Here is an 18,105-nt window from a genome sequence, read left to right as displayed (position 1 = left end):
CCCAAAGAGGTAGTTTATACTGGAGAAAATCCTAACACTTTTCAGTGGAATCCTCTTATGCCAGATTGAAAGAGTAAAGGCCAGTCTAAAATGGAACGTTGCACAGGTTTAACTAAAGGTGTGGTTTTTAAACCACTTTAAACAAATGCAACTGTGCATGTTGACAATCTGATATCCTTTTAACCCTGGGTTATATCTGTGTAGCTTGCACCATATGAACCAGGTTTAAACCCAAATAACACTGCCCACATAGGGGTTTGCATCAGTTTAACTAAATTAGATTTTGCACCAATTTAACTTGATGTAACGTCTGTGTGCAGACAAGCCCTAACATTCATCTCAGAGGCTCCTAAATATGCGCTGTCGCTAGAAAACAGATTTTGAATGGTGACCTTTTAATATTTTAATTTGTCTTAAGTCACTGGGACACATTTATTCCTGGTCCTTCACTGAAGTCAGTGGAGTTACACCCAGGATTCATTTGGCTCAGCTTCCCTCCCCCCACCCATTATACTTTGCTGTAATCAATGTACGGTAGGGGAAAACCTGAATAGATCCACTGTTCCAGTGCAGCTTTGATTTCCCATGGATCTGGCTGTCCTTAAGCAATGACCTTTTGCCTCTGTGTTATAGATGTAATGTGCAATGTATTGTCTGTGTGATGATTATATGAAAGTGATTTCTAGCCCTATTTTCTCTCTGCAGGCTTGAAGACCATTGTGGGTGCCCTAATTCAGTCTGTGAAGAAACTGTCAGATGTAATGATTTTGACAGTGTTTTGCCTCAGTGTCTTTGCTTTAATCGGCCTGCAGCTGTTTATGGGCAATTTGAGGAACAAGTGTGTAATATGGCCAATTAACCTCAATGAGAGCTTCCTAGAGAATGGCACCAGGGGGTTTGACTGGCAAGAATACACCAACAATGTCTGTAGGTATTTCTTCAGCAATGCTCTCTAAAGTCTGTTTCCTTTTTACATGACGAAATGTTGTTGGCCAAGATTTTCAAAATCATTTGAGATTTTGGGTGCCCAGCTTCAGGCATCTTAAAGCCCCTGGTTTTTAAGCACTTTCTGGAAATTGGATCTCTTTAAGGTGTCTTAAAGTGGTTGTCCAGATTCACTTTGGAAAATCATGGCTTTGTCCATTTCAGCATGGTGAGTGCTGTTCCTAAAATAACCATTGTCCACTGGACTGGCCAGTATAAACCTGTCCCTGTTATAAGGTTGCAGATCTGGAGAGACCTTTACAAAGCTCTGTAGATTTGTGCTCTAATTTTTTTTGTTTAGATCAATGTGACTTTTGCTTTGAGATTCAAAACCCCCAAAATGGTGGTCTTTTCTACCTCCACAAAGTAGCTAAAACACAATTCTGCCTTGAGTCTAGATGGCACTGGAGAGTGTGTTGTTCTTGACCCTGGAGTGTGCTGTGAGCACCAACCATGTTTTAACTACATCAGAGGATGGTTGTGTTAGTGTTCCATAGTGCTGATTCTTTTCCAGAAAAAGTGGAACCAAAAACTCCAGAGAAAAAATTAGTTGAAATCACCAAGTTTCACTGTTGTATTAATTTCAATGGAATAAATAGTTCCAAAGATTTAAAGGTGTTAACATGACCCTGCCACAGTCCAATGTTAAGTAGTTTTATTGGTATACAGAGACCTCAGTCTGCTTAGTACCATGGCAAACACGTCATTAAATGTCAGTACATCTTTGAGGATCAGGATGACAAAGACCCAATGGTGTCCCAGTGAAGCTGGGAGTCCCAGGAAATGTTGCAGGTGGCAGCCATGATGGTGAAGCTCACTTCTTTTGGTCAGCAATTGTGTTCACTTTTGCCTCCTTGCCCTGCAAAAGTCTTGTCTTTTGAGGACCCAAAAAGGGAATGATGAGAAGAATAACTCATCCTCTCATTATTTTGTCTACAGATTAGGTCTAATTTCTGACAATCCACCTTTGGTTCATTGATTTCCAGTCCCTCACTTTTCTTGTTTATGGGCATGATCTTAACACAGTCCTTGAATTATATCAGTTGGCCTTTTTGTTTAGACTAATTCAGTCTGTCTCTACCTTTTGCACTTTCCCCCATCAATATTTATCGTTATAGATTGTCACACCTTATAAACTTTTATCTCCTTTCCCACAGTTAGGCTTACAAGTGGAGTAGGCCTACTAGGCCCCAATTATCACATCATCACCTGGTTTCAAGGACAAACCCTACACTGTGGCCCATGGTTCAGGGCTCACTTGATACTCGGCCCAGGTTTGAACCTGTATGTCCAACCCAGAGTGAGTTCTGTGCCTCCAAGCTCACAAACAAAGCTTTTTACAGCCCAGTCTGTTTAGTTTTACATGTAGAGTTTGTGAAAGCTACTTCCCTGCCTCAGGGATTCCTTCTCTCTGGCTGTGTCTTATCAAGTGTTATTAATGAGTGGTCAGCCAAGATTGCATACAACTCCAGAGAGCGGGCTTTAGGGATTGAGAAAGTGGCTCATGTATTTGATTCTTAAATCCTGGTTCTATAGCAGGGAGGCTCGCGTCATCAGGGCGTGGGGCACAATAAGCTTCTCTCTATCCTCCACTGAACTGTACATGCTTTCTTTGTATTAAGCCTTGACCTGACCCCCACTTTCCCATTGTACCTATGTCCAGCATCCTCGTCCAACTGCCATTCTTGCATCCTGGCCTCCTGTCTCTTAGAGCCTTGTCTTTGTGTGTCAGTTAGCATTGATTTAGAAAAAGCCCATGCATTTGGAAAAGATTTGTGCAAAGAGACCTACAGAGCATGTTGAACCATTTGTAACTATAGTTCAGTTGGAAAACTAGGCCTTTTTTCCTTTCCTTTCCTACTTATTTATTTGCAATCATTCTAACAGTTCATGCAAATTAATTGCAGCCTATGAGGCATTTGATTATTCTCTATTCATGGTGTGCAACTGGCTACCTTTATTACCTGATATCAGTTCTTCATCCTGACTGGTTGACTTTTATAACAATGGGGATAATGAATCCTAAATACTCGTGTTTGTGCCCAAATGCCATGTAGATGGTCGTGGTACATGTAGGTACCAATGACATAGGGAAGGGTAGGAGAGATGTCCTGGAGGCCAAATTTAGGCTGCTAGGGAAGAGACTGAAATCCAGGACCTCTATGATGGCATTCTCAGAAATGCTCCCAGTTCCATGCGCAGGGCCAGGTAGGCAGGCAGAGCTTCAGATCCAATGCATGGATGAGACGATGGTGTAGAGAGGAGGGGTTTACTTTCATTAGGAACTGGGGAAACTTTTGGGATGGGGGGGAGCCTATACAGGAGAGATGGGCTCCACCTAAACCAAAGTGGAACCAGACTGCTGGCACTAAACATTAAAAAGGTTGTAGAGCAGTTTTTAAACTAGGAGATGGGGGAAAGCCGACTGCTGCAGAGGAGCATGTGGATCGGACAGAGACTTCTCTTAGGGGAGAGTCTAATGATAGAGAATCTCCAGGTTATAGTCAGGAGCAGAGGATGGAGGAGGATAATGTAAGGGCCAGATCAAATAATAAATATTCACATAAAAAAGAATCTAACACATCAGAAAAGGGCAGACAAATAAACAGTGACAAGTTTTTAAAGTGCTTGTACACAAATGCTAGACGTCTAAATAATAAGATGGGTGAACTAGAGTGCCTCGTGATAAAGGAGGATATTGATATAATAGGCATCACAGAAACCTGGTGGACTGAGAGCAATCAATGGGACACAATCATTCCGGGGTACAAAATATATCGGAAGAACAGAACAGGTCATGCGGGGGGGGGAGTGGCACTATATGTGAAAAAGAATGTAGAATCAAATGAAGTAAAAATCTTAAGTGAATCCACATGTTCCATAGAATCTCTATGGATAGAAATTTCATGCTGTAATAAGAATAGAACATTAGGGATCTATTATAGACCACCTGACCAGGACAGTGATAGTGATGATGAAATGCTAAGGGAAATTAGAGAGGCTATCAAAATTAAGAACCCAATAATGGTGGGGGATTTCAATTATCCCCATATTGACTGGAAACATTTCACTTCAGGACGAAATGCAGAGATAAAATTTCTCGATACTTTAAATGATTGCTTCATGGAGCAGCTGGTACGGGAACCCACAAGGGGAGAGGCAACTCTAGTTTTAGTCCTGAGTGGAGCGCAGGAGCTGGTCCAAGAGGTAACTATAACAGGACCGCTTGGAAATAGTGACCATAATATAATAGCATTCAACATCCCTGTGGTGGGAAGAACATCTCAACAGCCCAACACTGTGGCGTTTAATTTCAAAAGGGGGAACTATGCAAAAATGAGGGGGTTAGTTAAACAGAAGTTAAAAAGTACAGTGACTAAAGTGAAATCCCTGCAAGCTGCATGGGCGCTTTTTAAAGACACCATATTAGAGGCCCAACTTCAGTGTATACCCCAAATTAAGAAACACAGTAAAAGAACTAAAAAAGAGCCACCGTGGCTTAACAACCATGTAAAAGAAGCAGTGAGAGATAAAAAGACTTCCTTTAAAAAGTGGAAGTCAAATCCTAGTGAGGCAAATAGAAAGGAGCATAAACGCTGCCAAATTAAGTGCAAGAATGTAATAAGAAAAGCCAAAGAGGAGTTTGAAGAATGGCTAGCCAAAAACTCCAAAGGTAATAACAAAATGTTTTTTAAGTATATCAGAAGCAGGAAGCCTGCTAAACAACCAGTGGGGCCCCTTGATGATCGAGATACAAAAGGAGCTCTTAAAGACGATAAAGTCATTGTGGAGAAACTAAATGGATTCTTTTCTTCAGTCTTCACGGCTGAGGATGGTAGGGAGATTCACAAACCTGAGCCGGCTTTTGTAGGTGAAAAATCTGAGGACCTGTCACAGATTGAAGTGTCACTAGAGGAGGTTTTGGAATTAATTGATAAACTTAACATTAACAAGTCACCGGGACCAGATGGCATTCACCCAAGAGTTCTGAAAGAACTCAAATGTGAAGTTGCGGAACTATTAACTAAGGTTTGTAACCTGTCCTTTAAATCGGCTTCTGTACCCAATGACTGGAAGGTAGCTAATGTAACGCCAATATTTAAAAGGGGCTCTAGAGGTGATCCCGGCAATTACAGACCGGTAAGTCTAACGTCGGTACCGGGCAAATTAGTCGAAACAATAGTTAAGAATAAAATTGTCAGACACATAGAAAAACATAAACTGTTGAGCAATAGTCAACATGGTTTCTGTAAAGGGAAATCATGTCTTACTAATCTATTAGAGTTCTTTGAAGGGGTCAACAAACATGTGGACAAGGGGGATCCAGTGGACATAGTGTACTTAGATGTCCAGAAAGCCTTTGACAAGGTCCCTCATCAAAGGCTCTTAAGTAAGTTGTCATGGGATAAAAGGGAAGGTCCTTTCATGGATTGAGAACTGGTTAAAAGACAGGGAACAAAGGGTAGGAATTAATGGTGAATTCTCAGAATGGAGAGGGGTAACTAGTGGTGTTCCCCAATGGTCAGTCCTCGGACCAATCCTATTCAACTTATTCATAAATGATCTGGAGAAAGGGGTAAACAGTGAGATGGCAAAGTTTGCAGATGATACTAAACTGCTCAAGATAGTTAAGACCAAAGCAGACTGTGATGAACTTCAAAAAGATCTCACAAAACTAAGTGATTGGGCAACAAAATGGCAAATGAAATTTAATGTGGATAAATGTAAAGTAATGCACATTGGAAAAAATAACCCCAACTATACATACAATATGATGGGGGGTAATTTAGCTACAAGAAGTCAGGAAAAAGATCTTGGAGTCATCGTGGATAGTTCTCCGAAGATATCCGAGCAGTGTGCAGAGGCGGTCAAAAAAGCAAACAGGATGTTAGGGATCATTAAAAAGGGGATAGAGTATAAGACTGAGAATATCTTATTGCCCTTATATAAATCGATGGTACGCCCACATCTTGAATACTGCGTACAGATGTGGTCTCCTCATCTAAAAAAAGATATACTGGCACTAGAAAAGGTTCAGAAAAGGGCAACTAAAATGATTAGAGGTTTGGAACGGGTCCCATATGAGGGGAGATTAAAGAGGCTAGGACTCTTCAGCTTGGAAAAGAGGAGACTAAGGGGGGATATGATAGAGGTATATAAAATCATGAGTGATGTGGAGAAAGTGGACAAGGAAAAGTTATTTACTTATTCCCATAATACAAGAACTAGGGGTCACCAAATGAAATTAATAGGCAGCAGGTTTAAAACAAATACAAGGAAGTTCTTCTTCACACAGCACACAGTCAACCTGTGGAACTCCTTACCTGAGGAGGTTGTGAAGGCTAGGACTATCACAGGGTTTAAAAGAGAACTGGATAAATTCATGGTGGTTAAGTCCATTAATGGCTATTAGCCAGGATGGGTAAGGAATGGTGTCCCTAGCCTCTGTTTGTCAGAGGATGGAGATGGATGGCAGGAGAGAGATCACTTGATCATTGCCTGTTGGTCCACTCCCTCTGGGGCACCTGGCATTAGCCACTGTCGGTAGACAGGATACTGGGCTAGATGGACCTTTGGTCTGACCCGGTACGGCCGTTCTTATGTTCTTAGATACAGGTACTAGTTCAAAGAACAGCCTATTCCCTAAACACTAACAAGAGCAAAACCTTGTCCCAGAATAAAAACAAGCTGTAAAGATTGTGAAAGGGAACAGCTAGGAAATGTCTGTGAATGCTGTCAGCTCTGCAGATGAAAGCATTGACTTGACTCCCGAGTTCTTCTGTTTGGTTTCACTTGGTTCTTACTCACCATATTTCCACTTGAAGTGACTAGGCACCAGATTTTTTGCTGCCTTGTGTATCCTTTTGTACTTGTGCAAAGCAGGTAAACATGCTACTATGCTAGTAGGGTTTACACAGGTGTAAGTGACAACACAAAGTGCAAGGTAGTGGGGAATCAGGATCCAGCTCTTTGCAGCTTCTCCCTTGCCTTCCCACTCTTGAATTAACTTGCTCCAGTGTGCCAGCGATTCATTTGTATTTACACTCAAACAGCTGTATTAACTTCCAGGAAGAACCTAGATGACTGCTCTGTTAAGACTTCTATAGTTTTGTAATATGCTGAGTCCGTTAAGTGTGCAGTGTGCATACATATGTTTTTTAACATTTTTTTTTCCAGCAAACTTTTACACAATCCCTGGGGCCCTTGATCCTTTGCTCTGTGGTAACAGCTCAGATGCAGGGTAAGTGTTGGGCTTCATTAAAAGTAAAGAATGTCTTTCATCTCCAATGGCTTTCATAGAGCTTAGTGGTGGCAAAGGCTTAGAGGTGGTTCCATGTAGCCTGATCTCCTTTCATTGAATGCACCCCATTAGTATCTGTCTCTCTACTCTGCATGTATGATGCCTGAATATAACTTCTGCTTTAAAAAGACAAATTCATTATTTGTAGTTCATTTTGCACCACTTAAAATTAAGCAACTGATGTGTATGGAATGTTGCAGGCTAAATTCTCCCAGTTCACTAGCAAATGGATCGTAGCCGTACTAGGATGGGATTTTCAAAGGAGATTTGGGAAGTTAGAAGCACTGTCCTCGTTACTTCTCAATGAGAATTGTCCTCCTAAATCATTTAGGGCTTTGGGCGCCTAACTACTTCTACAAATCTGGCCCTTGGACACTTGAAATCCAGTCCTGGGTGCCCAGCTCCCCACAGCTCTTTGAAAACCCTGTCCCTAAATTTTAGCGTTCACATTTAATTACCTGAAGTGTAACTGATTTAAAAACTATGTAATGCATGCTGTAAATACAGATAATGGTATTTCCAATAGCATTTGTAAATGAATTCTGTTTAGTCAGAAGTTGATGGTTAATTGGGGTCACAATAGAAAACTTGATTGGTATAAAAGCAAGAGAACAAGAAAATGAATTTATGGGGTCTCTGAATTTCAACCTCAAGTCACTTAGATTCTTCAGGAGGCCTGAAAGGCTTAGGATGGCTGGGAATGAGATCTAGAGCTTTTCACTTCTAGATTCCTGGTTCCAATCCAGCCTTGGTCAGTAGTAACTGTTCTTACTTTCTGATGGCCATTCGTTGGTCAATAAGTTGGTGGTTCTCAATCTAGATACCAATGGTAGGTCCATGTTACATCACCTACCATCACCACAGTTGGCACTGGCTGGCCTGCAGCAAGGCCTAGGATTGAGAGCTGATCCAAAGCCCACTGAAGAACATGGAAAAATGCCCATTGGCTCAAGAGGGCTTTTGTTCAGGTCTGAAGATTGTAGTACTGTAGGCTCTTATCCCTGTAGCTAGCCCATCCAGCTCAGGTTTGGTCAGGCAATATGAATAACCTTGTACTGCTGCATTCTGTGGATAAGGACTTCTGTCTCCAGGGTTGTCAACTGCCCTGTTTTTTGCCAACCATTTTGTCCACATGAAAATAAAGCACACATAAAATGTTGCACCTTGCTGCTGTGAAAGTCATCACAGCCTTTGGCAACAAGCCTCCTGTTAATCTGTCCTTATGGCTCTTATAATATTGATACCCTGAAACTGTTTTCATCTTTTCTGCAGCCAATGTCCAGAGGGTTACACATGCATGAAAGCAGGAAGGAATCCAAACTATGGCTACACAAGCTTTGACACTTTCAGCTGGGCTTTCCTAGCCTTATTTCGCCTTATGACTCAGGATTTTTGGGAAAACTTGTATCAGTTAGTAAGTAGATGCATTGATTCTCTTTTGCTTCCAATGTTTTGTTGCCTGTAATTTCATACACATTTGTGGGAGGATGGGGAGTTTTTTAAGGGTCTGAGGGAGCCACCCACAAGTGTATGCCTGTGTGACTTTGGAGGAGTTGTGCTTTTAAGGCGGGGGAGAATGGCACCAGGGAGAGCGCATGTAGCATTCTTGACTGTTTTCAGCCTGGAGGCTGTTCTGTTTTGCTAAATCTTCTAACTAAGATTCTGTGGTGAATGCTGCAAAATTGTCATACTGTATGTTGTGCATATGCTGCGCACTTCAGCTTTGCTGATACTCTTGTAGCATAACACAGGGCATCCAGGTGCTTTGAAGGGCAAAGTGTATCCATGTTGTCTAAGAACAATTCAGACTTCTCTAGCAGGTTGGCATCATGCTGAACCAGCATTGTTTCAAAAGAATCTCTGTGCTTGGCATTGAGTTTCATACTGTATTTCTGAATCCCTTAAAACTTCCAACCTTTGGTCAGATTTACAACCTTTATTCCTGCCTGGCATAGCATCAGGCTTGTTCTTAAAGGAAGGCTAAGAGTCATTTCACTGCTTGGGGTCCAAGGTTGTTGGGTGTGCTGTGTATCCTAATTCTTTGGAATGGATCCTGCTAAGAAATTAGATAACACTTTGTATGTATGATACCGATGTATTTTTCTTTAGAACCATCCATCAGGAGAACTGTGATTGGCTGCTCAGATCTGTATTGTAGACAGTCTCTTCTGAATCAAAGTGATAGGGAAATTGCTGTCTCTTTTTCAGACATTGCGAGCAGCAGGAAAAACTTACATGATATTCTTTGTCCTGGTTATCTTTGTGGGGTCATTCTATCTGGTCAATCTGATCTTGGCTGTGGTAGCCATGGCTTATGAAGAGCAGAACCAGGCCACACTGGAGGAAGCGGAGCAAAAGGAAGCAGAATTCAAGGCCATGTTGGAACAGCTGAAAAGGCAGCAGGAAGACGCACAGGTTACAGTTTTGATTAATACTTTTTTTTTTAGGTTGTTATAATTTTTTTTCTGGACCATTAATTACAAAACAAAGTCATATAATTATGAAAACATAGTAATAACTGGGTGGTGTGTCTGGGCCTCACTGCGCTCTGTTGGATGGAATTAGAATTGCTCATCCTGTGTTCCTGTGCCCAACATATCGCTAACATTTTTTATGGAGTTTCTCCTTTAGCTAAACTGGCAGGGGCCTGCGTTTTTGTAGCAAGAAGACCTGGGTTCTGTCTCTGCTACCTCTGTGACAGTCCAGGTGTATAGCACAGTGGTAACTGTGAAGTTCTTAAAAAACCACAGATTTGTTCTATTATTTGCATTGCTCTGGTTAAAGCATCTTTCACCAGAGAATGTCAGAACAGCTCTCGGCTCTAGCTAAGCCTTGCTATACCCATGCAAGGCAGATACGTGTTATTTCTACCCATCAGAGAGAGGACTAAACTGAGGGACAAAGAGGTGAAGTTACTTGAACCAAGGGGAGTCTGCAGCAGAACCCACAAGTTCTGGATCCTAGTCCTGTGCTCTAACCATTTGCACAAAATCCCCATTTTGAGGAGGAAGCAGAATTTAGGAGTCTGGTGTCCTGATCCTGTGCACTAAGCATTAGACCACACAACTTCCCAGAGCAGGAAAGGGAGATGAGGATTCCTGGCTCAGCCCCCATGCTGTAATCATTCCACCCACTGCCTCTGCCTGTGAGAGATGTCTGTCATTTTTCTGTCTTACCCACTCCCTTTCCCTGTCCACTAAATAAAGAACAAATTAATTTTGTCCCTTTCCCCTCAGGCTGCTGCCATGGCCACTTCGGCAGGGACAGTCTCAGAAGATGCTGTGGAGGATGATGGCAGGGGGAGAGTGTCTCAGAGCTCTTCTGAGATTTCCAAACTCAGCTCTAAGAGTGACAAGGAGCGGCGGAACAGGAGGAAGAAACGGAAGCAGAAGGAGCTGTTGGAAGGAGAGGAGAAGGGTGACAACGAAAAGGTATTCAAGTCTGAATCGGAGGATGGAATGAGGAGAAAGACTTTTAGGCTGCCAGACAACAGGCTGGGAAGGAAATTTTCCATCATGAACCAGGTAACCTTTCTTCCCATTATTAAGAGTCACATTTTCTGTCATAATTTCCTGTTTTGGGGCCTCATCCGGTGCCCTTTGCAATCCAAGGGAATTGTTCCGTTCCTTTTAATTGATGCTGGATCAGGAGGCAATTTAGGGGCTCAATCCTGTAGTACTTGCTTACACAGCAAGTCCTGAGTGTCCCTGTGAGCCTAGTAACTCGAAGTCAGGGCAGTTACACAGGTGACTTTCAATTAGACTTATGCGCATAAGTGCCAGGTCGCTTTTGAAAATGGAACTAAGGCTCCTAGGTCACGTAGGTGCTTTTGAAAAATTTACCCAACGTGCTTGGGTTCTATCACTTTTCCTAACATTTTCTTTGTGTATATTAAATGTGCTGGATTGAGGGCCAAAGGGAGTGAAGTCCTCCCCTAGAGCCCAGCACAAAGGCATCAGATGGGGATGCTCGCTCCTACCCTGCCACCCGAATATGGTTCAACCTTGGTTTCAGCAGCCCCTTTTAGGGGAGTGCAGTCTCCATGGCCTGTTCATTCCTTGGCCTCTCTGCTGAGCCTGCTCCCAAGGATCTAGCTGTGATTGTGATTTGTATCTGTATTACAACAGCACCTATCGGCCTGGATCAGGGTCAAGACCCCATCTTTAGCAATTATCTTTGAAAAGTCATGGAAGACGGGAGACTGGAAAGGGGCAAATCTAGTGCCCATCTATAAAAAGGAAATAAGGACAACCCGGGGAATTACAGACCAGTCAGCTTAACTTTTGTACCCGGAAAGATAATGGAGCAAATAATTAAGCAATCAGTTTGCAAACACCTAGAAGATAATGAGGTGATAAGTAACAGTCAGCTTGGATTTGTCAAGAACAAATCGTGTCAAACCAACCTGATAGCTTTCTTTGATAGGGTAACAAGGCTTGTGGATAGGGGGGAAGTGGTAGATGTGGTATATCTTGTCTTTAATAAGGCTTTTGATACTGTCTCACATGACCGTCTCATAAACAAACTAGAGAAATACAACATAGATGGAGCTATTATAAGGTGGGTGCATAACTGGTTGGAAAATCGTTTCCAGAGAGTAGTTATCAGTGGTTCACAGTCATGTTGGAAGGGCATAACGAGTGGGGTCCTGCAGGGATAGGGTCTGGGTCTGGTTCTGTTCAATATCTTCATCAGTGATGTAGATAATGGCACAGAGAGCACATTTATAAAGTTTGCAGACGATACCAAGCTGGGAGGAGTTGCAAGTGCTTCGGAGGATAGGATTAAAATTCAAAATGATCTGGACAAACTCGAGAAATGGTCTGAACTAAATAGGATAAAATTCAATAAGGACAAATGCAAAGTACTCCGCTTAAGAAGGAACAATCAGTTGCACACATACAAAATGAGAAATGACTGCCTAGGAAGGAGTACTGCGGAAAGGGATCTGGGCGGTCATAGTGGATCACAAGCTAAATATGAGTCAACAGTGTAACACTTGCAAAAAAAGCAAACATCATTCTGGGATGTATTAGCAGGAGTATTGTAAGCAAGACATGAGGAGTAATTCTTTTGCTCTACTCTGCGCTGATTAGGCCTCAACTGGAGTATTGTGTCCAGTTCTGGGTGCCACGTTTCAGGAAAGATGTGGACAAATTGGAGAGAGTCCAGAGAAGAGCAACAAAAATGATTAAAGGTCTAGAAAACATGACCTATGAGGGAAGATTGAAAAAATTGGGTTTGTTTAGTGTGGAGAAGAGAAGACTGAGAGGGGACATGATAACAGTTTTCAAGTACATAAAAGGTTGTTACAAGGAGGAGGGAGAAAAATTGTTCTTCTTAACCTTTGAGGATAGGACAAGAAGCAATGGGCTTAAATTGCAGCAAGGGCAGTTTAGGTTGAACATTAGGAAAAACTTCCTAACTGTCAGAGTGGTTAAGCACCGGAAGAAATTGCCTAGGAAGGTGGTGGAATCTCCATCATTGGGGATTTTTAAGAGCAGGTTGGACAAACACCTGTCAGGGATGGTCTAGATAATTAGTCCTGCCACGAGTGCAGCGGACTGGACTAGATGACCTCTCGAGGTCCCTTCCAGTTCTATGATTCTATGCTGGGCACTGTACAGACCAGAACAAAAAGGCGCACTCTGTCGCAAAGAGCTTTCAGTTTAAGTGATGTGGTTTATGGAATGCAGGTAACTACCCTTTAAGAACAGTAGTGAGCTCATTTGTACCAAACTGACAATTGCACTGACTTGTCCAGTGTGAATGGATGGGCCAAGTTCCAGGGATGAGAGTGGCCTTCTGTGATATCTTTTCTCTCTATCATTCACACCATCGCTGTTCTTTCTCTTCTCCCTCCCAGTCCCTTCTCAGCATCCCAGGCTCCCCTTTCCTCTCCCGGCACAACAGCAAGAGCAGCATCTTCAGCTTCAGAGGGCGCTTCCGTGATCCAGGTTCAGAGAACGAATTTGCGGATGATGAGCACAGCACGGTGGAGGAGAGCGAAGGCAGGAGAGATTCCCTTTTCATCCCCTTCCGGGGCCGGGAACGGAGAAGCAGCTACAGCGGCTACAGTGGTTACAGCCAGGGCAGCCGGTCCTCACGGATCTTTCCCAGCATGCGCCGGAACGTGAAAAGGAACAGCACAGTGGATTGTAATGGCGTGGTGTCCCTTATTGGCGGCCCAGCATCCAATAGGCCCATGGGACGCCTTCTGCCTGAGGTGAAAATAGATAAGGCAGCTACCGATGACAGTGTAAGGAAGTCAATGAGTAGATAGTCTAGGCATGGTGGTCTGCCCTTTCCTGCTTTCCTGTATGCCGCCCTCCAAGCCAAATGGACGCCCTGATGGAATGAAAATTGGTTTGTCTAACCACAGACTATATAGTCTGTATTGGAGTGAAAGACTGCCATGCTTCAGTTACTCCCTTCCTTTCTTCTTGTAGTAACCTACTGACCCACATCTGCCTCCTGGCTTCCTGGGGGGAAAAAAAGGCTTGGAATTGAGGTTTTCATTAAGGATATAATAAACCTGCCATTTGTCATGGCAATTCTTAGGAACAATTTTTTTCAGAGGTGTGGGAGGGGAAATAGACCAAGATTTGCTGGAAAGTTTCTCCACAATTGAGGAATGTTATTTGGGAATTTAAAGGGAAATAAAAGGCAGAGAAATTTTTAAAATCCCACCAAATTTAAAAGAAAAATCCTTTATGGAGGAATAATTTTAAAAACAAATGTAAACAGGGCAGAGAATTTTTACATTCGAAGGCCACGATCCTGCAGTCAGTTCTAGGTGGAACAAACTCTTACCTCTGTACACTCCAAAGGAGTTCCATGAACCTCAGTGGGTAAGTGGAGCAGCTTTTGGGAGCCACACTCCTGCCTGGACCAGCTTGCAGGATTGGGGTCCTAGAAGTGAAGGAAGGAGAGGGTGAGAGAGCAATTTCAAACAAAGAACCAAATCAGGCGCCATGAGTGACAGCATTGGGGAAGATCAGACCTATGAGAAGGGGAATCCAGGTGAAATATGAGGCTTAAAAGGAAACACTGTCAAGTAATTTAGATCCAAAATCTAGGTTTTGTTCTTTTGTGTAATATATATTACAAAACCTAGTAAGAAAGAAATGTTTTAATGGAATTAAGAAAATAATTTCAATGAAAACAGTTTCATTTTAGATTTAAACTTTCCCATCATGGCACTAGTTCACGAGAAACAGGAGGTGAAACTGACTATAAATAGAGCAGAGACTCTGACCAGTCTAGTTTCACTGCCCAAGTGGAATGAAATGCAGAAAATGAAACCATCAGTTTAGATGGCTGGAAAGTAAACTTAATTTAATTTTTAAAATCCTTCCATTGTAATCATCTCATCCTACTGTGTGAAATCCTATAGAATTTAACAAAGACAATCTTGCGATAGAATTTTAAAAACCAGCCTATGGAACCGTAGAGCATAATATAATTATCAGGCCCCAATCCCGCAATCTGATTTGTGCATATGGATCTGTTCAGTCATGCGCATTGCTGTACATCAGTTTGGCTCAGGTTGCCAAATCAGGGCCTTTACATTCTATAAATTGTTTAGGATGATATCTATTGAATCATATTGATTTAATCTCCCTCAAATTCTACAGGACTTTTCCACAAGGGAAATTTTTAACACAATGGAGGAAAATAATTTTTCTTTGTATTTTTTTTAATATCTGATTTTTCTCTTGACAGTGACCTTTTAAAATAAAGGGTTGAATGAACTTCAGTCAAAAAATTCATTTAAAAATATGTCAACAAAACAAATTAGTCTAGAAAGCAGGAGAGAGCTGTACTATTATGTGCTAGTTAGAAGGGATTGTTTGGCCTTCGATAAAAAGAAAGGGTAGCAAGATCATTTGTGAGCTGTCTAAAAAAAAAATAGCTTTTGGGGAAAATTCAGCTAGTGTGTTTGTAAATTCCAAGCAGTTTTTTTTTTAATTTTTGCAACCTAAATTAATACCCTCTAATCCTTGATTCATCCTTGAGACTTTAGTGACCCTTCCTTAGTTACGTTAAACTTTAGTTCTTACCTTCTTCCCCAGTTAGCATGTTAATATAATGTGTAGTTTGAATATTTTGTTCTTTTTCTAACACAGCATGGAAATATTAGAAACTGTAATTAGCATGATGAATGCATGAAAGACACCTGAAGAGAGACTTCTGTATTATGTGATACTGGATACACTGGTTACTTGGCAGTTCTTTTTGGTAACTGGCTATACCTGTAGTTAAACAATGCAAATACCAATTAACCATCATGACCACTGAGGAATGACATGGGTTATGCAGGATACCTTAGTCACTCATAGAGTAAGTATCTCATTTCCTTAAGAAAGGGAGACAGAAGGCTGTTTAAGGCACATGTGTTCTTTTCACAAGTAGCTGATGGCAGACTCCTATATTGAGGGCAAAGCAATAAACCGTTGGTAGCACACAAAGATTTCTGGGCCTAGATTTGCTCCCACTGGGTAAGATTAGTCCTTTACTGGAGCAAAGCCGAAGAAATGATGACATCTGTCTTGTATAACAAAATCCAGATTTTGGCTGTTGACTTGAATAGGAGTTGAGAGCACTGGGCCCTTGCACTGTAGTCTGTCCTTAATTACCAGCAGCTCACATTGTTCTCAGTGGGCTGCAATGTGAGAAGGTCTCTCCTGTTCTCAATGCGCTGCCAAGGGCTGACCACTTGTCAGGACCCCAATTTTCAGATACAGGTACTGAAATAATCCCACATTTGGGGACCAAATGAGGCTGTATTGTTGCACAGTTGCCTGACTTGTGATCACCTTGTTGTGCTTGTGTTCACAAGATGCAGCCATGTGACTGCAAATGCATTTGAACACAGGCCAGTCCCTTTATTACTGATGCTTTTTCCCACCCCCTACCCCCTTTTTTTTGGTCGCTCAAGTAAAAAATGACTTCTCTTTATTTGGTTTTTGGTAGATGTAACAATACACAAAATAACATCAGTGCTCTCTGTTGCACTAGCAGAAATGTGGAGTTTATGCTGCTTTGTACCTCAGTGAAATTCACCGAAAAATCTGTGCAAATGCTCTTTAATATTTAGAGTCCGTAGTTTTTCTAAGGCTGCAAATCCTTGTGCTCATGCAGAAGAAAAGTCTTCATTTCTGGTCTGGCCATTGTTTATGGAAACTAAGGGAGTGAAATAAATAGCCAGAGCAAACATTAACACAGATGGACAGTCTGAATACAGGAAAAACTAATGTCACAATGCCCCCAGGTACACTACCACATTTCTCTCTGACTCTGTCTCTTTGAGGATTGTCTGCATTAGAAATTTCTATATAACTAAGGAGCTAGGACACCTGGTCTCAATTCTAGCTCTAAGGGGCGGTGTGTGGAAAGTATATGGTTGAGTGGTTGGAGCAGGAGACTAGATTAATCAAGATCAGGGACCCATTGTGCCAGGTGCTGACCCAAGATCTCCTGTGTCCCAGTTAGTACATTAGCAACAAGCCAACCCTTCCTCCCATTGATTTAAATTGGGCTTCTTGCGGAGCAAAGGGCTATGCAGAAATTGCCAATTTTTTAAAACTATCCTTTTGGTTGGTCTTAAATATTAAAATGCTCTACATTAAGAATATATAGGAAATACTAAGCTTCCAGTAACCACATTTTTTTTTAAAGCAGTGCAAACTATTGCTAAAGCCTGAGGAAGCAGCATCCATAGTGTTACGTAAGATAAAAGCATCAGGCTCTTGAATAAGGAATGAATCAGTATTGGAAAAAAAACACCCTGTTTTATTTTCTCCCTTGGGTGCATGTGCTATCTATCTAAGGTGAGAGTATACAAAGTTTCAGACAAATCCAGAGTATGTTCTAATTAGACTTGTGAATTTTGCAGGGTACTACCGAGGTGGAAATTAAAAAGAAACCTACCGGGTCTCTCTTGGTCTCAATGGATCAACTGAATGCATCATATGGAAGAAAGGATCGAACCAACAGTATAATGACTGTTGTAACTAATACCCTTGTAGAAGGTGTGCACCATGCCATGTAATTTAGTGTGTATGTGTGTGCCTAGTGCCCCCTTGTTTCCGCCTTGGAGAAACTAAAAGACCTATTGCTGGTAACTAGAAGGAGTTTGAAGGATGGTGGGTTTGATCCCTGTTGTTTCTGCATCCAGTTTGACTCATGCAGCAATGTGTTTGTTTCTGCATCAGTGTGACAATTTGGGGGGTTGTGGTTTCCTTTCCCACCTTGTTTGGATTCATATAAGTTTCAAACCTCCCCTCAACTGAAACGTCAGTGTTTTGGGTGGGAGATGTGTGGAACTGGAGTTCTGCCTGGCTTCTACTCAGAACCACAAATTCCTCCAGGTTCTGTTGAGCCATGGCTCAGTCTTGTGAACTGGGCCCCAAGTTGTGGCTTTGTAACAAACCCCAAACTGTGAGCTAGAAAGCTCTGAGCATTTTGCACAGCTGTATTCGTTCCCCTTTAGAACAATGCAACACATAGCTATTACCGTAAAACAATGCATATCACATTAAGGAGATTGGTGGAAAGACATTAAAGGAGGGGATCTGGGCAACACAACTGCTTGTAGGCAGCCATGGAAAAGGTGGGTTTTGTGCTGTGTTTAGCAGAGATGTAACCACAACAGCCAGAGAGGTTGGCGGTCAGAGCAGAGGGAGGCAAATGGATTTTTCTGATGAGCTGCTGTGAAGGCACCAAAGAACTGATGCTTAACTTAGTGGTGATTCCTCCCTTAGAGAAGTACAGTGCTTAATTTGTGCCATGGCTTGCCAGCACCTCTAGGCTTGGCA

The 18,105-nt window shown here is 42.1% G+C and overlaps 1 protein-coding gene across 11 annotated transcripts in view; it reads left to right on the top strand.

The window, feature by feature from the left end:
* SCN8A (sodium voltage-gated channel alpha subunit 8) overlaps window positions 1–18,105 on the top strand; it is an 89,317-nt gene that overhangs the window by 37,545 nt on the left and 33,667 nt on the right. For 5 of the 11 annotated variants that reach the window (XM_029913442.1, XM_024214763.2, XM_024214765.2 and 2 more), the window contains exons 6-12: window positions 706–927; window positions 7,162–7,225; window positions 8,558–8,699; window positions 9,494–9,700; window positions 10,522–10,809; window positions 13,152–13,511; window positions 17,184–17,319. In XM_029913442.1, the coding sequence (XP_029769302.1) occupies window positions 706–927; window positions 7,162–7,225; window positions 8,558–8,699; window positions 9,494–9,700; window positions 10,522–10,809; window positions 13,152–13,511; window positions 17,184–17,319 (1,419 nt within the window). Of the gene's footprint in view, window positions 1–705; window positions 928–7,161; window positions 7,226–8,557; window positions 8,700–9,493; window positions 9,701–10,521; window positions 10,810–13,100; window positions 13,545–17,183; window positions 17,320–18,105 lie in introns of all 11 variants that reach the window. The other 6 variants (XM_024214767.2, XM_024214769.2, XM_024214762.2 and 3 more) reach the window with 5 other exon arrangements.

This window comes from Terrapene carolina, unplaced genomic scaffold, assembly GCF_002925995.2.
Source record: "Terrapene carolina triunguis isolate 2854851 unplaced genomic scaffold, T_m_triunguis-2.0 Scaffold641, whole genome shotgun sequence".
Lineage (NCBI taxonomy): Eukaryota > Metazoa > Chordata > Testudines > Emydidae > Terrapene > Terrapene triunguis.
This window is presented reverse-complemented; position numbering and strand designations above follow the sequence as displayed.